The 25,681-nt window shown below is 39.2% G+C and overlaps 2 protein-coding genes across 2 annotated transcripts in view; both read right to left on the reverse strand.

Moving 5' to 3' along the window:
• Positions 1 to 75: 75 nt before the first annotated feature.
• Positions 76 to 10,180, reverse strand: LOC117819076 (GTPase IMAP family member 8-like). Its single transcript, XM_034692290.1, has 5 exons — positions 9,915 to 10,180; positions 6,902 to 6,974; positions 4,558 to 4,621; positions 3,357 to 3,410; positions 76 to 3,236 (listed from the first exon to the last, which is right to left on the reverse strand). The coding sequence occupies exons 2-5, from the start codon at positions 6,929 to 6,931 to the stop codon at positions 835 to 837; spliced, it is 2,550 nt and encodes an 849-aa protein (XP_034548181.1). The 5' UTR covers positions 6,932 to 6,974; positions 9,915 to 10,180; the 3' UTR covers positions 76 to 834.
• A 1,107-nt stretch (positions 10,181 to 11,287) lies between these two features.
• LOC117818544 (GTPase IMAP family member 8-like) overlaps positions 11,288 to 25,681 on the reverse strand; it is a 22,383-nt gene continuing 7,989 nt past the window's right edge. The window contains exons 5-10 of the mRNA XM_034691480.1: positions 18,526 to 18,605; positions 18,210 to 18,269; positions 17,512 to 18,058; positions 15,597 to 16,276; positions 14,165 to 15,465; positions 11,288 to 13,747 (exon numbers count right to left, since the gene is read on the reverse strand). Coding sequence (XP_034547371.1) covers positions 12,896 to 13,747; positions 14,165 to 15,465; positions 15,597 to 16,276; positions 17,512 to 18,058; positions 18,210 to 18,269; positions 18,526 to 18,568 — 3,483 coding nt within the window. The 5' untranslated portion in view covers positions 18,569 to 18,605 and the 3' untranslated portion in view covers positions 11,288 to 12,895. The remainder of the gene's footprint in view (positions 13,748 to 14,164; positions 15,466 to 15,596; positions 16,277 to 17,511; positions 18,059 to 18,209; positions 18,270 to 18,525; positions 18,606 to 25,681) is intronic.

Below are 25,681 nucleotides of genomic sequence, written 5' to 3' on the forward strand. Positions count from 1 at the left end.
GGTAGCATCATAAAATCAATTAAATAAATAAATCCCATGAAATAAAAATTACACGTCCCAAATGAAACTCTTGTTCAGTTTCTTTGTTCAGTTTTATTAGTTTATTACAAAATGAACCATCAGAATCATTCCACATTAGGATGTAAATTTCAAGTATTTTTCGTGATCAATCTTTGTAAATGTTAACGATCAATTATCGATTAATAATTTTTTAAAAATTTAAACATTTTCCATGTCAAAAACAATGCCAAATACGTTTTTTCCCCTAAATCAAATGTTCGTTCACGACACAGTGTTTATAACTGACAGTATTGAATATCTATGGATCATATTGAGGAGTTCAAAATGTTAAACATGAATATCAGCGTGTGGAGCAGGCTCATAATCTCTGCAGACACACAGTCATAAAAGTGAAGGCTCAGACTTCAACAAGGGAGCTGAACAGAAACATGTTTCAGAGTCCAGTTTTCTGTCTACTCGTTCTTATTGAGATAAATAAGCATGTGAACGTGGTCAGGTGTCAGCCGGGAGCGCAACCGGGTCAGAATCAGTCCGGCGGCAGAGAAAGAAAGCTCTCGTGGAGACCTGTCACTCAGCTGCAGCCCCCAGCTGAGTGTCAACACCTTCAGTCAGCTGATTCTGAAACACGCTTTAAACTGATGAGACCACATGATGTTTGTTCCACGGGAGAGAAAATCCAAACAAAAAATGTCTTCATGTAAGTTCTTAATCAATGAATCGATACTCCATTCATTTTTGACCTCCCTATTCCACACTGAGCTTCAGGGAACCATCTGGTGGAACTATTTACACAGAAACTCTGGATCAACCACTTTACTTCAAAAATAAATAGAATACTAACAATGCCAATAACAACGACAGCACAAAAAAAATATATGTCCATTTTCTCCTCTTAGAGTAGTACTCTTCTTGGAGATTTCTAAGCCTTGTTTTCTCCTCCTCCAGGTTCTGTTTATTCTCCTGCTGTATTCGTTCCCACAGGTCATTTCTTTCCTTATCCCAGGCTTCTCGATCCCTCTTCATCTCTTTTCTATACTGCTCAAGCTTCCTGTCGGCATTTTCTCTTTGCTGTCTTTCTGACTGAACAATTTTTTCGGAGCCTTCTAGTTTTCTTTGCCAATCCTTTCGCCGATCCTCATCTTTTTTTTCCCATTTTCTTTCCTCTTCCTCTTTTTCTTTCTTTCTCTGCTCACGCTCCTTGTTGATGCACTCATCTTTTTCCGTAAGTTGTTTAGCTTTTGTTTTTTTCTCCTGTTCCATCCCTGAACGCAGTTCACTTATGGTCTTTTCCAGTGTTTTAACATCTTCCTTGTGTTTTCTCCTTAGCTCCTCATCCTTTCTTTTCATCTCCTCATCCTTCTCTTTGGAAATCTTCTGCACATGCATTTGTACGACTCCATCCACGTCCTCCAGCCTCTCAGTGTTGTAGCAGCCCCCGTTTTCTTTCACCATGGTCTTGATCTTAGTCAGCAGCTCTTTGACTTGTGTGTGGTTTGGGCTGTCATTAAAGACGTGGTATCTCCCTCCACAGTCATCTATGAGTTGTTTGAGAAATCCACCACAATCCTCAACATAACTCTCAGCTGACTGATCGGCCAGTTCTTCTCCTCTGGTGAATGTGATGAGGATGAAATCTTGTGACTTTTTGCCAAAAACCCTCTTGATCAGTTCCACAGAGTCTTTCTCTTCCTGTGTAAACTTTCCTATCTGCAGCACTAATAGGAACACATGCGGCCCAGGAGAGCACATGCTGAGGCAATTTTTAATCTGATTTTGAAAGTCAGCAGAAGTCAGTGCAGGAGTGTGGAACACTGCAACAGGCTCGCCGTCAATTTCTCCAGTCGCTTTCTGACAAGTCTTGAGCTGTAGGCTGGACTCAAAGACATCTTTGCCTAATATGGTGTGTGCTACTGCACTCTTCTCCCAGCCAGTATTCCCGATCAGCACCATCCTGAGACACTCTCTGTTCTGGAGTTCATCATCACTTCCCTTCTCACTCCTCTGTTTCACATCCTGCAGTTCAGCTTCAAGTCTTACCACCTTCTCTATCTGAGCCTTGGTGAACATGTCTTTTGTGAAGCGACTAAATCCTCTCATCTGCGCCACTGTCTCCAGCAGCTCTGGGATCTGCTGCTGGTCCTTGATGTTGAGAACAAAAGATCTTCCTCCACAGCTCTGAATGAGATCCTGAACTTCTTTGTTTTTCTGTAGAAAGTTAACAACAGCTGGAGCTGTAGGATCTGACTGCACAGGGAACAGAATCATGGTGAAGTCACTGACTCCAGAGCTGAAGATCTCCTGGATGATCTCTAACTCTCCCTTGTCTTCTTCAATGAGAGGACCCACAGGTAGGACCATGATGAAGGCATGGACACCTTCAGGATCACAGAGGGAGACACACCTGAGTGATTCCTCCATCACTGTCTCCAGAGGTTCTCCACACAGAGCAGGAAGCTCCACCAGGGAAACCCAACGTCCACACACCTCTCCCTGATGTTTAACACACTCTGATGAGCTGGAGGCTGAATGAAGACCTGTCTGACCTAAAATGGCCTTTGCTGCTGAAGTCTTCCCTGCTCCTCTCCTCCCACACAGGACCAGGTTTAAAGCTGGTTTTGTGTTTTCAGAAACAAGCTCTGGTTTCATAAATAGACCTGCATCCTTATCAATAAATCCTTTACCCCAGACATCCCTCTCCATTGACGTTTGAGCCAACCATGTTAACAGCTGCAGGAGATCAGTGTTCTTTCTCCTCAGGTATCTGTTTCCACACATTATGATCATGTCTTTCAAAGGTTGGTCTGTTACGAGTTCTTCCATGAAAACTGGACTCTCCTCTCTGGGTGATGATATCAGTATCAATGAATGATCAAATGATCGATCACTGAACCGCTGAAGGACTCTGCAGAGTCTCTGTTTGTGTTCCTCACTGAAGTCTTCAGGCTGTAGAACCAGCAGGAACACATAAGGGCCAGGATCAGAGAGACTCACACAGTCTGTCACATGTTCTGTCAGTCTGTCTTCAGAGATGTGGGGACTCAGCAGATCTGGAGTGTTGATGAGAACTATGTCTTTCTCCTTTATCTGTCTTCTGACCTTCAAACAGCCGTCTGGTTCTTCCTCAGTGTTGAACTCAGTCTCTCTGAATATAAAGTTCCCCACTGAACTCCTCTCAGACCAGCTGTTCCCCAGCAGAACCACCCTCAGCTCAGACACTGCAAAGAGAACGCTGAGTCAGATAACTTTGTATAATTGTGTCCAAATAATAAAAAAAGAGAGAGTTGTAATCACAGCTTTCCAGAAAAAAAATTTGGACTCAAAAAAACTCAACTCACTCTCTGGGGGCAGAAATTGATAACTCTGGTTTCGCTTCAGTGGATGTAGATCATCTGTAAGAACAGAGAACATCATTCATTCACATTTTGTATTTTTTAAGATTTTTATGTTTCAGTTAAATTTCTGTAGGTCAACAAATAAAAGATGTGTAGAAGAGCTGTTGCATTTTATCCATGAAGAGTCCTGAGGTACATCTCAGATTAGAGCAACATCTAACACCATTACATTACATCCAATCCTGAAGAGCATGACAAAATATGATATTCTGCACAGAAAAGAAAACTCAAGACAGACCGTATTAGTCGAGTCTCATTCTATCTTACTTTATTTATTATCTAGTTCAAATTTTTGAAAGTCACATACAGTCTTTTCTAAATTCTTAGATACATTATTTATTCAATTAATTTTTTTTCATTTAATTTATTGTGGATTATTTAATTTTTAGTTATTAATTAGATCTTATTGTATGATTTTTTACAGATTACCTCTCAGAATTGTTATATTTTATTCTGTTTTACTTTGCAGTATTTACTAGTTGAGTAGCATCTTGGTTTCTTTTATGTGTTTAATATTTTAGTTTTTTATTATCTTATTAATTTATTTTATTTTGGTGAGTTTAATTTCCTGTCTTGAGTTTTAACATCTTATTTTACCTCCAGTGTTTCCTCATTAAGATATCATGACATCGTTTTGTCAGTTTGTCAACAACTTTGTTTTTATTTTGTTTTATTTTATTTTCATCATTATTATTTTATATATTGTGTTCTTAACCTTGCACATGGATTATGGGGTGGGGCTGGGGGATGGGTCTTCTTTTTTTGTATTTTTATTTGATGACTCCTATTGTTATTTATATGTACAGCACTTTGTGTTACAATATCATTGTAGGGAAAGTGCTTTACAAATAAAGTCTGATTGATTAATTGATGGATTAAATCAGAGGTAGGCTAACAAGCTGCTCGTGAAGGCTTCTTCAACCATTGATCATCCTCAGCTGTGAAGTTTAACTTCACAGCTGAGGATGATCAACATTCCTCATTTTAGTGCTAATCTTTTAATATCCTGGACATTTCTGAATACTTCAGTTTGACTAAGCTGAAGATTCATGTTTAAGTGCAAACTGGAGCTCCAGACACCAAATGACTTTTAATGCAGTAATAAAAAACAGCTGTTATTTAAACAAAGGCATGACAAACTCACCTTGTGCAGCAGCAGCCATATTTTCACTCGGCTGAAGGCATGAGGCGGTGTCAGCTGGAAAATGCTGGATTTAAGACCAAAAAGACAGACACAATATGTTAGACTGTTTTTATAATATTATTAAAAACACATTATAATAATAATAATAATATTACATAATAATAATATTACATAATAATTATAATCATCATCATCATCATCATCATCATCACAACAATTATAATAAAATTCATAGTAATTATAACCAAAACAAATAAAATAATAATAATAATAATAATAATAATAATAATAATAATATTAATAGAACATTTAATGATAACTAGGGGAAAAAAGCAGCAGTGAACAAGGGTGTGACAGCTATCCTCTCCTGCAAAACTCATATTCAGAGCATATTGCACCAGTTAGCATAGTGCTATCAGCTGTTGCAATCTATTGTTTGTGAACACCCCCCCGAATGTAACATTTTACACTTGGCAGCCTCTTTTAGCCCCCCCCCCTCCCCTTTTAATGAGCAGTACAAACCAAACATTATAACAGCCCTAAACTGGGTGCAGATCAGTTTTACTGATCCTCTCTCTTTACTGTACCTTGCTATGTTTTGCCCATCTCAACATGTTGATCTTAAAGTCCAGAAATGTGGGACTCTTGTGTATTTTGTCAAATTGGGACACGGCCTGTATACAGTTGTGCTCATAAGTTTACATACCCTGGCAGAATTTGTGATTTTTTCGGCCATTTTTTCAGAGAATATGAATGATAAGAGAAACATTTTATTTTCACTCATGGTTAGTGGTTGGGTGAAGCAAAATTTTTATCAAACAACTGTGTTTACTCTTTTTATGTCATAAAGACAGAAACTACCCAAGAAATCAGAAATTCTCCCAGGTAATGTAAACTTACGAGCACAACTGTATGTATTCAACATAAAACTTCCCCTTGTCAGTGTTTCATAAAATGTATTGAATATATACTAACTTCGATTGTTTGAAGCATCGTGTATGAACCCTAAAATCTGTTTGTAATCATTAACATCGGATCTGAGTTCATGTGATCTTAACACACCTCCCTAGATTGAAATGTGTCAGACAATAGCTTTTATTCCTTTTTTATTTCCCTGGTTATAGTGATAGTATTAAGTTAATGTGTAACAACTGCTCAACTTTATTCTGAACTTCAGACTCTGGTAATAAGAGACTTAGGCCCAATCTCAATGTCCACACTCAAACACTCACTGACTTTGAGGCTGTGAGGGTTAGGGCTGTCCCACTGTCAAATCATCAAGTGTGTGAGGGATCTCTCTCAGACTGTTTGAGCCCTTTATGCCCCCTTTCTGTATGTGGGCATTTTTGCAGACTTAGCGTACGGGAATTACCCATAGTTCATTGCACTGTGACATGAAACAGGATTCCCAGGGTAAGCCCACAAGCTTGGAAAAGTAAACAAACACAAAATTAAAATAAGTACAAGAGTAAACAAGAAGCATGAAGGTATAACCAATTTTGACGTTACAAAAAAGTTTGCCTGAAAGTATAAATATAGAAAACAGCCTTAATCAGCCTACATCTATTTATCATAACTTATATATTTATATATTTTACATTTTGTGGTTGAGCAGTCTGTACGCTAAGAGTCTGGATCACATGGTAGTCAATCAGTCTGTCCCTTGAGAGCCGGGAATTTGAGGGAAGTAAAAATGGTGCCATAATAAGTCATAATGCCGCTAAGGTGAGCTTCATGACGTCATGCAGGTTACGTGAGAAGTCCAATAAGTGCTGTCCCATTCCCAGTGATACAGTTTGAGCCCTTACAGCCTCCTGCCCTCAATCACTCTCCAGGTGACATCAATCAAGTCAAGTAGGGTTCAGGGTTTAGGGAGGACATTGAGATTGGGTCTTAGAGTCTTGTCTTTACATGTGCAGAGTAATAAAGGCACAAAGACTTACTATACTATTAAAAAGTAGGCACTCAGGCAAACACTCCTCAGTGTTTTGTTCAACTTATTTTTACTAAAATTTCACATCAATATATTAAAACGCTTCATTCCTATGCCGTCACCTGCCTGAGGCGGCTGCTTCTTTTCTTTAGCTGTCAGTCTTTGTCGTGGATTTGTGTAAATAAAGAAATAATGCATATTTTAGTATATTTCTTTCCAGCCGAGTTCATGTAGTTACTTTGATAAATGCAAAAGATGAATCTGGTCCAGCCAAACTCCTGTCTTTAAATGTCAGTAAACATTTGTGGAGCAGTAACAATCACTCATCAATGGTTTCTTCTTTACAGTTATCAACATTGTGTCATATAAATGTCTCAGGTATTAATCTAGATTTCAGTTGTGTTTACTCACCAGAAGAGATTTTGTAGCTGTCGGGTTCATCGTTGGAAAAGCAGTCTGGCTGGATCAACGTTTCCTCTCAACCCTGCCCAGGCAGTAAAACACCAAGGTTAATGTTCAACATCAACTTAAAGCTGTGTTTCAGGAAATAGGAGCCTGAAACCGAGCTGGCTCAATCTTTATCCTTTAGGAGTTCAGAATAAGTAACCATGGTGATTTATCCAAGTAAGAAGTGAACTACTGTCGTAGTGCTGAAAATCCAGAGTTAACCCTGAAGTATGTAGTATTATCATATAAAGACAAGAAGTAAAACGTCCTGTAGATTATTTTCTTCCTGAATGCTCGTCACTAACTTCTCATCAGATCACCTCATTTTAAAAACATTTCAAAGATTAAAGAGTGAAAACTAAAGAGAACCTTCAGATTCAGACTCAAACACATTTAGAGCATGTATTTGATGGATTTTCATTTTCATTTTTCATTTTAATTTGATGCTCAGACCATGATCACATGGTATGGAGCCACAGAACATAAATTACAAATAACAAAACAATATAATGATGGCACACGGCATCACTGAAGTACAGCAGATCTTACTTTAACAAAGGAAGGACATTCTTTAGAAAAGCTCCTAATTTACAGATAACTTTTGGCTTATCTGATCGCAAAAGCAGAATTAATTTAAACACAGAGGGACGTTGGGAATAATACCTGGGTATGAACCTCTCTCTGTTATTCAGAATGCTTGTGTTCCTGCATCCAAACAAAATATGGTCCTCGTCCCCCACACGATCATCATTACAGAGATTACAAACCCTCAGTTTTCTATCCAGGCCTTTATACCTTCCAGTGACCTTAGGGATCCTGGTGTTATTCGTTCTAAAATCCCAGACAGCCTGTCTATACTTCTGGTTTTCAAATAACAAATATTTTTATAGTTTTACATCTCGTTTAAATTGTACATATAAATCACATGATGTCATTTTATCCAGTTCACCTTGCCATGTTTCCAGAAACTGATCCTTAAGCCTCTGTTCAACAGTTCGTCTAAGCCAGTTAATGTTGATACACTGCTGTGTGATCCAGAGACAGGCCACAGTCATCCAGTATCTGTTTAACCTTTAAAACCCATGGTGACGCATAGGCCTGTGTTGTGCAGGTTAAGCAGATAATTATACATAATACTGTTTAACTTACTTTCTTTACCTGTGATCAACCTCCCCCAGTACCCAATCATTCTTCTTTTAACTGCAGTACAGAGTGGGTATCTTCCCAGCTCCCCATACACCATGTTATTGCAGGTTGTCATTTTAACTTTTAAGGTATACTTCAAAAATTTAAGGTGTAACTTTTCCAGTAGATCTATATTTTCAAACCCCCACACTTCACATGCATACAACATAACCGGAGGTGTTGTATCGAGTTCTGTTTCCTCGTCTAGATCTGGTCCCTCTAGTCCCTCTCTGTCTGAAATGGCCCGAAGGGCGAAGGAAGCGCGCGTTCACAAGAAGCTCGCCCCCGAGCTGTTGTGCTCGTGGAGAGAGCTGAGGGTCAAAACTGACTTCTTTAGAGAATTGTATCTGAACATGTTTTATTGTAGAAGGGAAATCCAAATGTCATGACTGTCTAGTTCTATTTTTAAACTGGGACACCAGCACATATGTTTGTGTTTCTATGTCTTTATTAACACAACCAACTACTGTTATTTATATCAATAAGAAATGTTATATTTGTGAGAGACTTTTCATTTTGAATATAATGGACATTTGGAAGAAAGTGTGTTCCTTCATTTATAGGCTAAATATAAATTGCTTTTCTATCATATCTGTCTTAAATCCAGCTCCATTATAGCAGGTAAAGCACATCCTGACAGCTTGGAATATTACTGTCAGATACTGTTCCCCCTCTGTTCCATAGGAAAGGAGGCTCACACATCTTTCAAATTCATACTACTGACTTCTTTCCCCACAACAGATAAGTCCTGTGATTTTCAGACTGGTGTCATTAAATTTGACCATTTAAAACAGGGGGAACACATCCTGACAGTAATATTCCAAGCTGTCAGGATGTGCTTTACCTGCTATAATGGAGCTGGATGCCAAATATGATAAAATAGCAATTTATATTTAGCCTATAAATGAATGAGCACACTTTCTTCCAAATGTCCATTATATTCAAAATGAAAAGTCTCTCACAAATCTAACACGTTGTATTGATATAAATAACAGGAGTTGGTTGTGTTAATAAAGACATAGGAACACAAACATATGTGCTGGTGTCCCAGTTTAAAAATAGAACTAGACAGTCATGACATTTGGATTTCCCTTCTACAATACAACATGTTCAGATACAACTCTCTAAAGAAGTCCTCTGTGGCACGAGCACAACAGCTCGGGGGCGAGCTTCTTGTGAACGCGCGCTGCCTTCGCCCTTCGGGCCATTTCAGACAGGGGGCGGGACTAGAGGGACCAGATCTAGACGAGGAAACAGAACTTGATACAACACCTGCATAACAAGCTTGTCCAATAAATGTAATGTGTTGTCTACAGGCAGGTCCAACTTTCTGCATTCACTAAACATGGGAAACATTGCTCGGGAAGCTTGCTTATGCAGCTCCTTAACAGCTTTTAAATGCACCATAGTAATTCATGATGACACCAAGGTATTTAAAGTCATGTACAATCTCTAACATTTCTCCATCGCGTTCAAACTGTGACCTTAGTTTTATCACTATTCATTTTCAACTTCCATTTCTCATAAAATTCACACATATGATCCATTGCTTTCTGTAATCCTTTTTATGTTGTAGACATGACAACTGTGTCATCTAGATTTATTTAATCTTTTACCTCAACACGTTGAGACTGCTGAGTAAAGCCCACTACATGTCACAGATCTAAATCACATTTTAAACATCCTGCAGAGTTTATATTAACTCTACTTCCATCAACACAAACAGGTATTCTAACATTACTCTCATCATCTGGTTATTTCTCTGTGTGTAGTTTTGGTCGAGTTTACTCACCGGATTAATTTCTTGCTGCGACACAAACAGGGTTGAAAGAGAAACTAAAAAATGAAGGAAAAGGGGGGAGTAAAAAAATAGAGAAGGAAACAGCAGCACGACATGTCTGACAGACTCGTGCATCAAACCCTCCTATGATTTAACTTTGAGTGTCGAGTTCATGAACAAGCTGATTAAAGAAGTGTTGTCTGATTTGTTGTAGATATTAATTACTGACTGACACATTTAACTATGTTCATATTAGCCTTGTGGAAAATCTGAGAACTGAAATGTTCAATATTTTTTCTTGTTGGCTAAAAAAAAAACCTGTCAGTTAAAGCAATTCTGCTTGGACTCTGTTTTCATTGGTTGTGTCAGATAATGTCGACTCTTCATTGGCTGTGGGAAAGTTTATGTCCCACCCCCCACGGTATCACATATCAGTCTAAAGCAGACAAACAGACCACTGCTGCTCAGTCAAGATAAAGTGAGGCAGGACTTGTGAGAGTATTTTCACACTGCTTCACTTTTTATTACAGGTCTGAACCCGTCGTCATATTCTAAATCACACATTAACTCCATCAGTTTATGAGGGGAGAATCAAGAGAACTGTCATTTAAACTAAACCTGCTACCAGTTATATCTCTACATGGACCCTCATTAAAAACAAGATGATTGAAAGCATGAAAAAAACAGACATTTATATATCTATCAGTCTCTATAATGATGTGTAGTTATTGCAGTGATAGCTGACAAACACTCAAACAAGTCATGTCTGATGAAGTGACCCACAGACATCATATTTTATTAAAGAAGAAGATTTTGGGGTAATTCTTTTAGCCTTGACCTAAATCTTAAAAACATGAAAGTGTGTTTCTTCTATGAAGAATAAAATTCAAAAGTCTTATCCATAGAGTAGGTTATGTCTTATTTCTACAGGACAGATTATTGGTTGCCTACCTTCATGATTTACCTGCATGTGGTTGGTCTATGAGATGAGTTGTCTTGTCTGCAGTTTTCAGGACTTAGACTGAACCTTCAGTCTCAGCTGTGGGTTTACAGGTGTTTCTTTGAGGTGTCAGTCAGGACACAGGTGTGAAGGATTCCTTTAAGATTTTCAGGAGGCTTGAAGGTTAGCTGCATTAAACACATGAAGTGCAGTGGAGCTTTATATTGTACAATATAAACTGTTAGGCTGCTTCACTGTTGAAGTGGTTTGTGTGTAGAAGTCTTATCATGTGTGATACCTTCACAGTACAGACAGTAATTGTGGTTTCCTGAGATCAAAGAAATAAAGACAGAGAAAGCCCAATAAAGGTGTGTCCCAGATAAAACCCACTCCCTCTCATGGTGTCTTGTGTGCAGGTAAAGAATGAACCAGTGAGCTCTGTTCATCAGATTATTATAGAGTTTATTATATGAACATCAGTCCACACTGATTATCAGGGAAACAGTTTCTAATGATCAAACACAGAATGTACACTTCAAGATTTATCTGAAGTTAATGTGATCAGTTTCACCAAATCAAGTCTTACTTCATGTTTAACCAAACAAAGATATAGAACTGAAAGTATCTGCACAGTCAAAACAAACAGTCTCTGATTATTAAGTCATAATTTATCACTTTGATTCACCTGATGAGTAGTTTAATGATATCTGTGTTTATTCTTGTTGTGATATTCATCATCAGGGTTGCAGAGAAAACTGGTCAATTAACTAAACATTTCACTTCTCTAAAAATACAAACATCATATTCTTCCTCTTCTTTACAAGAATACATTCTAACAAGCTTACAGATAATAAAGTCACTCTTTAAGAAGGTGCAGTGTGAAAGCAAAAGGCTCTTTATTTACAAATAAACAACACAGAGGAAAAAAAACAGCATTGAGATTATTTACAGACACAAACCATGCCAGTGCTCGGACATATTACCAAACATTAAAGAAATAAAGTCAAATATAGAAGATTATGAAAGTTAAAGATGAAACTATTATCATAACTGAGTGAGTTATTCAGCTTTTAAATGTTGCTGCTTCATTATAGTTTGTTAGATTTGGGTGAGAGCAGAATACACTTTGTCACAATCTGCCTGTCCAAGAGAAGTTTTAGAAACAAACATGAACTCCAGTCTTTACAAAACAAAGTGCACAGCACACTGTAAAGACACTAGTTCACTTCTTTCTGTCTCACATGTTAAGAAAACGATTCAAAGAAAACAAGATGTTGTTTCAGCTGGAGCACACTGCAGACTGTTTGAGCAGTAACCAATGAGAACAGGAAACCAGCAGAGGGCAGCAGATACACAGACACAGGGCCAGATTCAATCTCCCCTTTCAATCAGAGCTTCAAATCTGCATGTTTTCATCACCTCATGTAACAAGGTGACACTTAAACCTGGAGAAAACTCAAAACCTGCAGCTCAGTTTTTAAGACATCACCAAGCTCATTAAAGGTTGTTATGTCATATAGAGACACAGAGAAGTCATAAGTCACAACTTGACCAACACATCCTCACAAACATCCTCACCAAGAGAAGACAGGCTGTTAACTGTGATCTACGAGCTGCTAAGACAGAGCTTACATCCTCAATAGTTCACTGAGTATAACATCCTCTGTGTCTATGTTTATCAGTAATGTTTTTCAGCTTCAGATAAAACGTTCCTCTACAGATAACTGTGATGAGACAACTTCATGTCTGGAGTCAGAAACTGGTGTTAGATAAAGGTTCATTCTTTGGATTAACTTTGTTCCAGCACCACATTGATTAAGTCACCTCCTCTGAGGTCAGCTGCTTGTTTTCTCCTTAGATGTAGAGAGTCTTTAGTTTTCCTGTCACCTGTTGATTAAGCTTGAAGCATCATTACTGTTGCTTTGGTTACCTGCAGCTTCAGAGACAGCAGATTCAAACAAATGACCATCAGGAGAAGTATTCCTGTGACCGTGATATGCTGTCCAATAAAAAACAACCACAGTATGTCTGATGCTTTTTTAGTTTCAGTTACTTAAAACCCAAAAAAGTTTTTAAAGTAAGTCCACCATGAGTCGTCGGCTTGATTCAAAAGTTTCTTTATCAGGTAGTCCATTTCTATTTCATGTTTGTCCTCCAGACTTTTCTTTGCCTCCTCAGTTTCCTGCTTTTTCATTTCTTCTTCCTGTGCTCTCAGTAACTCACTGATTACTTTCAGGTTTTCCTTCTTTTTGGTCACACATTTCATGATGTCACAAATATGTTGTTGATGTTTCTTCTTCATTTCTTCTTCATTGTGGGCTTTAAGCGCCGTCTCATCTTTGTCTTTCATTTGTTTCTCGTACTCTTCCTTCTGAGCTGCTGATTCCTTTCTGTGTTTCTCTTTGAACTCATTGAACTCTTCAGCTTTCTTTCTGACTTCATCTTCATGCTTCTTTGTCAGATTCTCAATTACTGACTTAAACTTCTTCTCAATGGCTTTCTTCTCTTTTTCCTGTTCCTCTTCTTTTCTTTTCTTTTCATAATTTTCTCTTTCCTGTTCAAACTCTACTTGAAGTTTTCTGAGTCTTGTTTGTTCCTCCTGTCGTCTCTGTTCCTCTTCTTGATTTCTTTTCTCCCACCCCTCTTTTTGTTGTTTCTCCCAGCTCTCTCTTTCTTCTCTCATCTTTTCTCTGCTCTCCTCCAGCTTTCTGTTAATGTTTTCTTTTTCCTCTGACTCTGACTTTATAGTCCTCTCCAGAACTTCAAATTTCTTTTCCCACTCCTGTTGTTTAAGTTCTTCTTGTTCTTTCCTCTTCTTGTCTTCTTCTTCTCTCCTTTCCTTTTCTTTCTTTCTGTCCTCTTGTTCCTTCTGTATGATTTCCTCTTTTTCTTTTAGTTCTTTTTCTCTCTGTTTTCTCTCCTTTTTAATTTCTTTTCTATGTTTATTCTTTAGCTTCTCTTCTTCTTCCTGTCTTCTTTGTTCCTCTACTTTTCTTTTCTTTTCATAATTTTCTCTTTCCTGTTCAAACTCTTCTTGAAGTTTTCTGAGTCTTGTTCTTTCCTCCTGTCGTCTCTGTTCCTCTTCTTGATTTCGTTTTTCCCACCACTCTCTTTGTTGTTTCTCCCAGCTCTCTCTTTCTTCTCTCATCTTTTCTCTGGCTTCTTCCAGCTTTCTGTTAATGGTTTCTTTTTCCTCTGACTCTGACTTTATCTTTTTCTCCAACGCTTCAAGTTTCTGTTTCCATTCCTGTCGTTGAAGTTCTTCTTGTTCTTTTTTCTTCCTGTCTTCTTCTTCTCTCATTTTCTCTTCATTCAGTCTGACCTCTTGTTCCTTCTTTATGTTTTCCTCCATATCTTTTAGTTCTTTTTCTCTCTGTTTTCTCTCCTTTTCAATTTCTTCTCTATGTTGATTCTTTAGCCTCTCTTCTTCTTCCTCTCTTTTCTGATCCTCTTCCTTTCTTTTCTTTTCATAATTTTCTCTTTCCTGTTCAAACTCTTCTTGAAGTTTTCTGAGTCTTGTTTGTTCCTCCTGTCGTCTCTGTTCCTCTTCTTGATTTCTTTTTTCCCACCCTTCTTTTTGTTGTTTCTCCCGACTCTCTCTTTCTTCTCTCATCTTTTCTCTGCTCTCCTCCAGCTGTCTGTTAATGTTTTCTTTTTCCTCTAACTTTATCTTTTTCTCCAAAGATTTAAGTTTATGTACCCACTCCTTTCGTTGAACTTCTTCCTGTTCTTTCCTCTTCCTGTCTTCTTCTTCTCTCATTTGCTTTTCTTTCTTTCTGTCCTCTTGTTCCTTCTGAATGATTTCCTCCTTTTCTCTAAGTTCTTTTTCTCTCTTTTCTCTCTCTTCTTTCATGTCTCGTTCTTGTTTTTCCATTCTTCTCACAATTTCTTCCATTTCTTCTTCATGTTTTCTTTGAAGTTCCTCCCTCTCTCTCTTCATCTCCTCTTCTTTCTCCTTTAAGAGTCTCTCCATTTCTTTCTTTATAGCAGTTTCAGCTTCTTGCAGCATCTCATTGGTGTAGCAGCTGCCTCCATTTGTCTTCACTATGGTGTTGATCTTTGCCATCAGCTCACTGACCTGAGTTCTGTTTTGTTCGTCATAGTTATTGAACACATGGTATCTTCCTCCACAGACAGAGATCAGTTTCTTAAAGGAATCGTCACATTTCTTTTCGATATATTCTTCAATGGACAGCTTCTCCTCTTTAAGTGAATCTCCTCCAGTAAAAAGGATGATGATGAACTTCTCAGCATCCTTCCCAAAGCCTTTCTTGATCAGTTTGAATGTCTCCTTCTCCTCAGGTGTAAATCTTCCAATGTGTAACACCAACAGGAAGACATGTGGACCTGGAGCCAGAAGACTGATGCATTTTATCATCTCTTCATGAACCTCTTCATGAGACAGAGTCGTGTCAAACAGACCAGGAGTGTCGACCACAGTGACAGGACGACCGTTCACTTCACCTTCTGCTTTCTGACGGCATTTAGTGACTGATGTTTGACTTGATTCAGCTTTAAACTCCTCTCTTCCTAGAATGGTGTTTCCTGAAGAACTCTTCCCACAGCCGGTCTTCCCGATCAGCACAATCCTGAGACCCTCTGAGCTCTGCTTCTCATCATCACCTGTGAAATAAGAAATCAAAGGTTTACCTTTAAAAGGTTAGAGTTGTGTCTGAATATAAAGAAATGTATAATGCTGGAAGGTCACAGAAATAATATTATTAGTGGTTATAATAATCATTTACAGTACTCACAGCTGATCAGGCATCTTATTTTCATGTCCTTAAGCTCAGCCTGTAATGTGCTGATTTTTTCTGTTTGAGCATGTGCAAATGTTTCTGTTGTGTAACTCCAGGGTTTGTCTTTGTAGAGTCTCATTTTGTCCACCGTGTCCAACAGCTCTGGGATCTGCTGCTGGTCCTTGATGTTGAGAACAACAGATCTTCCTCCACAGCTCTGAAGGAGTTCTTGGATGGAGTTGTTTTTCTTTAAAAAGTTAACAACAGCTGGAACTGTAGGATCTGACTCTACAGTGAACAGAATCATGGTGAAGTCATTAACCAGCAAGCCAAATGCATTCTTGATGGTCTTTAACTCTACTTTGTCTTCATCAGTGAGACGACCCACAGGTAGGACCAGGATGAAGGCATGGACACCTTCAGGATCACAGAGGGAGACACACCTGAGTGATTCCTTCATCACTGTCTCCAGAGGTTTTCCACACAGAGCAGGAAGCTCCACCAGGGAAACCCAACGTCCACACACCTCTCCCTGATGTTTAACACACTCTGATGAGCTGGAGGCTGAATGAAGACCTGTCTGACCTAAAATGGCCTTTGCTGCTGAAGTCTTCCCTGCTCCTCTCCTCCCACACAGGACCAGGTTTAAAGCTGGTTTCATGTGTTCAGACTTCAGAGTGATCAACTCTTCAGTGAGGGTGAGGAAGTCTCCTTTGTTCTCACACAGAAGGTTCATAATCTGTGTCATTAATGAGTGGATGTTGTTGTCAGTCATCCTGTAGTGTCTGTCTCCACAGTCTTTAAGTAGACGTCTAAAAGAGTCGTCTGTTTGACCGTCCTCATGTGTGCTGATGATCACTGAGTGTTTAAAAGCATCTTGACCAAACAGACTGAGGATGAACTTCAGTGTTTGTCTGTTCTCTTCAGTGAAATCAGAAGGTTTCACTAACAGCAGCAGAACATTTGGTCCTGGAGGACAAAGACTCACAGCGTTCCTCATCTCTCCTCTGAGCTTCTCCACAGACAGACTGAAAACATCTGGAGCTTTTACTACTTTTACAGGCTTTCCTCTCCACTCTGCAGTCTCCACCTTTTGTTTGCCTCCAAATGGCTTTGGTAAAGAGTGATGAAGTCACCAAGCTTTGTGTTCATGTCAACTTTTTTCTTAAGCATCAGAATTCTGACTGTAACATAACAAACAAACAAACAAACAAACAAACAAACAAACAAACAAACAAACAAACAAACAAACAAACAAACAAACAAACAAACAAACAAACAAACAAGAGAAAAACAGAGAAAGATTCAGGATTACCTCTGCAACACTGTTCACTGATTATCTCACTGTCTTTACACTAACTGCATGTTTCATTTCTACATTTGTATATCTTTTACTTTAGCTTGATTTATTTCTCATGTCCTGTGTTTTCTGAAGTTGTCTTTACGTTGTGGATCTGCTATTTGTAGGGAGCCTGAGAACAGAGTTTCAGTGTCAGTGTCACTTTAAATAACATGGATGACGGCTGAAGAACTTTAACAAACTTCTGACTGAACCTCAGAAACTAGATAACAAACTCAGTTACTCAGTCATGCTGATGTTCTGTCAGCCAGCTCTCTTTAACTTGTATCATGTTTACAGGTTTGCTGTTTTTTAACCAGAAGGACACTCAGTGATAATAACATGTTCATGTTTGATAGTTTACTTACTCTCTCCTGGAGGAGGAGGTCTCACCCTGTCATCACTGGCACACAGATCTGTAAAAAGATGACACATAAACTTTCAGCCTCATGTTTTAATGTCATCAATAATGATTTGTGTGAGAATCGTTTTAACACTTGAAACGTCTCGTTCTTACCAGCAGAAGTAACAACATGTAGGAGGCCAGGCTTTGTTTCCTCTTGTTGTGTGGTTTGTGTTTCATCAGTGGGATCCATGAACACATCACAGCTGACATGCTCTCCATAGTGCTCCTTCACAATTTGATCCAAACGTGTCAACAGCTCTGGAAGTTCAAGGTTCATCCGCTCCACATATCTGTACCTACACTCTCTGATCATGTCTTTGAGGGGAGAATACTGAGTATATTTGGAGCCCTGCTCTCTGGGTGATGATATCAGTATCAATGAATGATCAAATGATCGATCACTGAAGAGTTTAAGGACTCTGCAGAGTCTCAGTTTGTGTTCCTCACTGAAGTCTTCAGGCTGTAGAACCAGCAGGAACACATGAGGTCCAGGATCAGAGAGTCTCACACAGTCTGTCACATGTTCTGTCAGTCTGTCTTCAGAGATGTGGGGACTCAGCAGATCTGGAGTGTTGATGAGAACTATGTCTTTCTCCTTCATCTGTCTTCTGACCTTCAAACAGCCGTCTGGTTCTTCCTCAGTGTTGAACTCAGTCTCTCTGAGTATAAAGTTCCCCACTGAACTCCTCTCAGACCAGCTGTTCCCCAGCAGAACCACCCTCAGCTCAGACACTGTGAAAAACAAGGATTGAAAAAAGAGTAACTCATGTTGACTGTTTTTATTTACGGCTCCATTCATTTTTAATTCTAGGGGTTCAGAAATGTTTCTCACAGATCTGTAAACACAGGTATTCTAATAAACCTGGATAGAAGTTAGACTCACTGGTAGGTGGCAACCATTCCATGCTGTTCCTGCGCCTCAGAGGAAACAGATCATCTCTGTCTGGAAGGACACAGATTAATGTTATCAGCAGTGAACATAGACTTTCATTACAGTTATTAGTAAAGATATGAACATACATCAGACACCTCTGTATTTAGAATGATAACTGTAGAGCTGAAAACGTCAGCTCATGATTAAACTGTTTCATTGACATTAGGTGTTCCAGGACTGTTTCCTGTTTCTGTCCTGTTGTAACATCTGAGTAAGAAGCTCCTCTGTTGTCTGTATAATATGTAAACAGAGAGAGGAGTGTTACCTGTTAAAGTCTGACTGGACTCGCCTGCTGCTGCAGTCGCCATGACGTCACTCTGCTGTAAACATCAGAGACTGATTCAACTGGAAAAGAACAGCAGGGTTTGAGAATGAGAGAAAAAGATGAGTGTGGAGGTCAGTTTGGTTACTGAGGATAACAAACCTTATCAAGATGTATTTTTTTGTTTCATGTTGATCTGATTTTATGGTTCATGTTATTTCATGTCTTGTCATGTTTTACAGTCATGTATCCTGTATTGTGTTTGTATGCTGCTTGTTCTCCTCCCTCCCACCCACTCTCCTCTCTGACTGTCTGAATGAAATAAAATCCTGGTTCACCTTCAACTTTCTCAAATTAAACAGTGATAAACCGAGGTTCTCCTCATTGGCACAGAATCCAACATTTCAAAGCTCAACAGTTTTTCACTTACCATTATTAACTCCTCAGTTTCTCCCTCCCCCCAGGTTAGGAGTCTTGGTGTCATCCTCGACAGCACACTATCATTTCAGTCTCACATCAATAATGTCACTTGGTCTGCATATTTCCATCTATGTAACATCAATCACCTCCGCCCGTCCCTCACACCCAACAGTACTGCAGTTCTCGTTCACACCCTGGTTACATCTTACAGTCCCTCCTCTTTGGTCTCCCTCTCAAATCCACCCATGAACTCCAACTGGTCCAGAACTCTGCTGCTCCTATCATCACCAGAACTCTGTCCATTAAAGGTGACATATCATGCAGAATGGACTTTTTAATGGTTCTCTCCCTGAAATCTGTGTCCCTGTCTACAAACCCCCTGAAAAGTAAAAGACTCCATTCTGCCCCTGTTCTGATTTCTCCACCTTTCTGTAAATGTGTGCTGAAACCAGCCGTTTCAGTTTTCAGTGTTTTTCATACGTCACAACGCCATCCGGTCTGTAACAGGAAGTCAGAGCTCGGAGCTTGTTCAGCCCATAGACTGTATAAAATACAACTCAACCCCTCCTCCGTTTTTCATTCCCTGCACACATGTGTGCTAACAAGGAGCTTAGGAGGGAGGCATGCTAGTTGTAGGCTGTCTTAATAAACACAAAGGTCGGTTTTACTCCCCACGTCTGCAGATTTGAAGATCTAGTGGATGATTTTTATTTATCATGGATAAGTGCTAGCGCTAGTTAGCATAGCCACATAGCTACATGTTGGTAGCTGTGTACCAAGACACACGTCGACATACTGACAAATAAAACATCAAGAAACACTAAATCTGTGACCAATGGTTCAGAAAGGTCCTGCTGCAGGCGCCTCTCCGTCAGGATCAGATTCTGGATCAGATTCAGAGGGTTGAAGTAACGCGGGTCTGTGAGCAGCCGTGTATATTCAGCCAACATGTAAACATTAGATCAACGTGCTGGACAGCCGAGGCCACACCCACTTCATGAGGGGGCGTGGTCAGAGAGAAAACAGACTGTTCTGAGGAGGGCTGAAGAAGAGGGTTTTTCAGGCAGACCAGAATCTGATTTCAAAGTGTTTTTTTGAGCATAAACTTTAAAGACATGTTTTGGGGACCTCTTAGACCAATATATGTTGATGAAAAAGAGCATAATATTTCACCTTTAATCACATCACTCCTGTCCTTCAGCACCTTCATCACTTGCACCCGTTCAAAACTTGTATCGATTTCAAGATCCTGCTCCTCACCTCTAAGGCCCTCCATAACCTCGCTCCTCCATACCTCTCTGAACTTCTGCACATCAACACACCCAGCCGCACTCTCAGGTCTTCTTCTTCCAATAACCTCACTACACCACCCACCCACTTAACCACCATGGAGTCCAGAGCCTTCAGCCGGTCTCCGAGAAGATTAATTTTAAATTCTGCTCAAATTGCACGCTTTGATATTTTGTCATATTGATGATTTTATTTTGACAAATCTGGGAGAGGTGACAAAAATCTTTCAATGGATTATTGTTCCTCATGTCCATAGTTGTTACCCTGAAAACGTTCAGAAAATTTTACTGTATAGTTTCTGAGAAAAATAATGTTCAATTCTGCTCAAATTGCACTCAGACGCTCATTTTCATTATTTTATTTTGAAAAATCTGGGAGAGGTGACAAAAATCTTTCAATGGATTATAGTTCCTCATGTGCTCGGCTGTCAACCTAAAATTTCTCAGCAGATATTACTGTACAGTTTTTGAGAAGAATAATGTTAAATTCCAAGAGTACCCTACTGCAGGCAAGATGGCGCCGCCACAACATCCACACCGGAAGTCCATACCGGAAGTCCATACCGGAAGTCCATACCGGAAGTCCATACCGGAAGTCCATACCGGAAGTTACAAAGCTAAAAACGTTGCAATAACACCCACACCGGAAGTCCATACCGAAAGTTACAAAAATAAAAGCCTTGAAAAACAGGAACGTGAACGCAAAATAAAAGCCTTCAAAAACACGTAGGTTTACGCGTAATTCTATGAACTTTTTTGCACTTACATTTTAATCGTATCAGTATTATTGACTAGTTGATTGACTCCAAAAGTGTATAGGCTGTTGAGAATTCAAGTTACTTAGAAGCCTGCACGAATCACTAAGTTATAGTGTTAACGTCTCAGCCATGCACAGCCTTTTGTTCCGAGTGTGTGTTGAAATACTTAAAGCTGATTATGATGCTGCCGTGATGACATCTGCATATGCCTCTCTTGTTTTGTCTGGGTCATATGTTATTTTATGTTGTGTTAGCCTGACTGTACCTCAGTACAGTTTGCTGTAGTGTTTGTTCCAAATTACCTTGCATGCTGTCTGCCTATGTGATCACATGTATAGATTAATGAATGAATGAAATACAGATCCAGAGTAGATCCACAGTCACGAGAGAAGAGCAGAATGTTATCTATGGTGCAGGGGCGAGTGGAGGAGGAAAATGTAGAGGTGTGTGGTGACTGTTTCTTTTTTAACATAATTTGTAACACGTTACAATGACACAGTGACAGGGGTGTTCATTAACCACAAGAACAAAGAGGAGGGAATGGTTTCTCCTTCTATTTTGAGACATTAGATGGGCGTAAACACTCTGAGCTTGTCAAACAGTTTTATTCAGATTGAATGCTTGATGCATGTACACCAATGTCTTAACAAGATCACTTTATTTGGCGTCCATGAAAACATTGAAGTTGGAACCTTCAATTAGAATGACTAGAAAAACTGCAAATGTATACATAGCTACTGTTTCTTTCCATCCAACCCCTACTTGAAATGTAGAATTATACTTTATTTTATGTTCTTTTAATGTTATATGTATGATGTCTTAACCCTTTTGTATTGATAATGTTGTACTTGAAAAAGAACAATGCACTTTTGCTATTACAAACTCCAAATCAACATAAAATATTAGGACTAAAATATTTCAACTTGAGGCACCACTGTCAGCCACTGATGATAGATGTACAGTACACATTTCTGGGGAGCCTCTGTTGTTTTTGTGGTGAATATAGATCTCTGTGTACAGCTTGAGTGTATTTTCCCTCTTACTTACAGTCTTTTCCTTCTCATCCCCTCCCCCCCACACACACTAACACTCTACATTATTCTGTTCTTCATACACAGCGGGATCTCTCTCACTCACTCTCTCTATCAGAATTAGCTTTCTGCTAATTGATTTAGCAGCGACAGACTAATGCAATCAATACGCTACACGAAGAAGAAACTTCCAGTTCGAAGCATCCGGCATTGGGTAGAGAGGGGGTTAAAGAATCACTTCCGGTATGGACTTCCGGTATGGACTTCCGGTGTGGATGTTGTGGCGGCGCCATCTTGCCTGCAGTAGGGTGCCTCTCTTAAATTCTGCTCAAATTGCACTCAGACGCTTTGATATTTTACTCATTTTCATTATTTTATTAAGTAAAATCTGGGAGAGGTGACAAAGATCTTTCAATGGATTATTGTTCCTCATGTATCTGGCTGTCACTCTGAAATTTCTCAGCAGATTTTACTACAGAATTTCTGTTAAAAATAATGTTCAATCTGCTCAAATTGCACTGAGACGCATTGATATTTTGCTCATTTTCTTTATTTTTATTTTGAAAAATCAGTGAGTCAATCATTTTTCTCAAAAACTATACAGTAAAATCTGCTGAGAAATTTAAGGGTGACAGCCAGATACATGAGGAACAATAATGCATTGAAAGATTTTTGTCACCTGTCCCAGATTTTTCAAAATAAAATAATGAAAATGAGTAAAATATCAAAGCGTGCAATTTGAGCAGAATTTAAAATTAATCTTATCAAAAATTTCAATCATCATAAAATATAGAGAACTAGTACTTTTTCTGTATTTTTTAAATTTCATTTTCATATTCAATAACAAATTTTGGAACTACACGGCTGAATTCCTCCTTTTTGGTCGCTCGCAGCAGCCGTACCGTAATTCTCTGTGTAGTCGCGCATTATTTTTCGAGGGGAGGCTGGCCTCCATTCAGTGTGGAGGTTATTTATAGCTCTGGATCAGAAGGAGCTGCATGAGAGATCAGCTGAGTATAAAATAAAATATAAAATGAAGAAATAAAGGAAGGGTAAAAGTAGAGACTGCACAGCCCAATGTAACACAGTAAAAGTAGATATTTTTAACATAAATGTACTTGAGTAGGAGTAAAAAGTACTCTGCAAAACAAATACTCTCAGAAGAACAATTTATTTTAAAAACTACTCAAGTCCATGTAACGGAGTAAATGTAACTTGTTACTACACACCTCTGATGATCATCATCATACTTTATAATGCTGATAATTTGTTTGTGTAAAATAATGTTCCACGTTAAATGCAAAGAAAGCTACGATCAGCCTGTTACAACACAGTCCAAATTATTTCATCAAGAGTTTAGGAGCGGGGTAAAGAAGTTCCTTTTAAGCAACATTACAGAAGCAAACACAGGACCACTTGGACCATCGGACAAATATCTTCAGCTCTACAACAGAAGGAACCTTTCTCCAGCTACTGCGGTGAAGTGAACCGTCTTTTGCAAAACCCTGGTCCAGCCAGCCTCCCCTCGAAAAATAATGCGCGACTATACAGAGAATTACGGTACGGCTGCTGCGAGCGACCAAAATGGAGGAATGCGGACGTGTACAGTCATGGCCAAAAGTTTTGAGAATGACACAAATATTACATTTTCACAAAGTCTGCTGCTTCAGGGTTTTTAGATGTTTTTGTCAGATGTTTCTATGGTATAATGAAATACAATTAGAAGCATTTCATAAGTATCAAAAGCTTTTATTGAGAATTACACAGAATTCATGCAATAAGTCAATATTTGCAGTGTTGACCCTTCTTTTTCAAGACCTCTACAATTCTCCCTGGCATGCTGTCAATCAACTTCTGGACCAAATCCTGACTGATGGCAGTCCATTCTTGCATAATCAATGCTTGGAGTTTGTCAGAATCTGTGGGTTTTTGATTGTCCACCCGCCTCTTGAGGATTGACCACAAGTCCTCAATGGGATTAAGATCTGGGGAGTTCCCTGGCCAAGGGCCCAAAATCTTAATGTTTTGTTCCCGAGCCATTTTGTTATGACTTTTGCTTTATGGCAAGGTGCTCCATCATGCTGGAAAAGGCATTCTTCATCACCAAACTGCCCTTGGATGGTTGGGAGAAGTTGCTCTGGGAGGACGTTCTGGTACCATTCTTTATTCATGGCTGTGTTTTTAGGCAAGATTGTGAGAGAGCCCACTCCCTTGACCGAAAAGCAACCCCACACATGAATGGTCTCAGGATGCTTCACTGTTGGCAAGAGACAGGACTGATGGTAGCGCTCACCTCGTCTTCTCCGAACAAGCCTTCCTCCAGATGCCCCAAACAATCGGAAAGGGGATTCATCAGAGAAAATGACTTTACCCCAGTCCTCAGCAGTCCAGTCCCTGTACCTTCTGCAGAATATCAGTCTGTCCCTGATGTTTTTACTGGAGAGAAGTGGCTTCTTTGCTGCCCTCCTTGACACCAGGCCTTCCTCCAAAAGTCTTCGCCTCACTGTGCGTGCAGATGCACTCACACCTGCCTGCTGCCATTCTTGAGCAAGCTCTGCACTGGTGGTGGCCCGATCCCGCAGCTGTAACACCTTCAGGAGACGGTCCTGGCGCTTGCTGGACTTTCTTGGGCGCCCTGGAGCCTGTTTGGCAACAATTGAAGCTCTCTCCTTGAAGTTCTTGATAATTGGATAGACGGTTGACTGAGGTGCAATCTTACTCGCTGCTATAAACTTCCCTGTTAGGCCCTTTTTGTGCAATGCAATGATGGCTGCACGTGTTTCCTTGCAGGTAACCATGGCTAACAGATGAGGAACAATGGTGTCATGCACCATCTTCCTTTTAAAGTGTCCAGTCACTCAATCATCACAGATTGTTCACCAGCCTTGTCCTCATCAACACCCACACCTGTGTTAATGTGTGTGACACCTGTGTGTCATTGACATGATGTTAGCTGGTCCTTTTGTGGCAGGGCTGAAATGCAGTGGAAATGTGTTTTTGGTGATAAAGTTCATTTTCAAGGCAAAGAGGGACTTTGCAATTAATTGCAGTTGAGCTGATCACTCCTCATAACATTCTGGAGTATATGCAAATTACCATTATAAAAACTGAAACAGCAGACTTTGTGAAAATTAATAGTTGTGTAATTCTCAAAACTTTTGGCCATGACTGTAGTTCCAAAATTTGCTATTGAATATGAAAATGAAATTTAAAAATTACAGAAAAAGTACTAGTTCTCTATATTTTAAGATGATTGAAATTTTGGAGAAAAATAATTTCAAATTCTGCTCAAATTGCACGCTTTGATATTTTTTCATATTGATCATTTTATTTAGAAAATCTGGGAGAGGTGACAAAGATCTTTCAATGCATTTCTGTTCCTCATGTATCTGGCTGTCACCCTAAAATCTTTCAGCAGATTTTACTGTATAGTTTTTGAGAAAAATAATGTTAAATTCTGGTCAAATTGCACATAAATTCTCAAAAACTATACAGTAAAATCTGCTGGGAAATTTTAGAGTGACAGCCAGGGACACGGGGAACAATAATGCATTGAAAGATTTTTGTCACCTCTCCCAGATTTTTCAAAATAAAATAATGAAAATGAGTAAAATATCAAAGCGTGCAATTTGAGCAGAATTTACAATTAATCTTCTCAAAA

Source organism: Notolabrus celidotus, chromosome 9 (genome assembly GCF_009762535.1).
Source record: "Notolabrus celidotus isolate fNotCel1 chromosome 9, fNotCel1.pri, whole genome shotgun sequence".
NCBI classification, from domain to species: domain Eukaryota; kingdom Metazoa; phylum Chordata; class Actinopteri; order Labriformes; family Labridae; genus Notolabrus; species Notolabrus celidotus.

Coding starts and splice junctions, on each gene's coding strand:
- LOC117819076 (XM_034692290.1), bottom strand. CDS start 6,931: ATGAACCCGACAGCTACAAAATCTCTTCTG. Junction 4,622..6,901: donor CAGCTACAAAATCTCTTCTG/GTGAGTAAACAC, acceptor TCTTAAATCCAG/CATTTTCCAGCTGACACCGC. Junction 3,237..3,356: donor TCAATTTCTGCCCCCAGAGA/GTGAGTTGAGTT, acceptor TTCTCTTTGCAG/TGTCTGAGCTGAGGGTGGTT.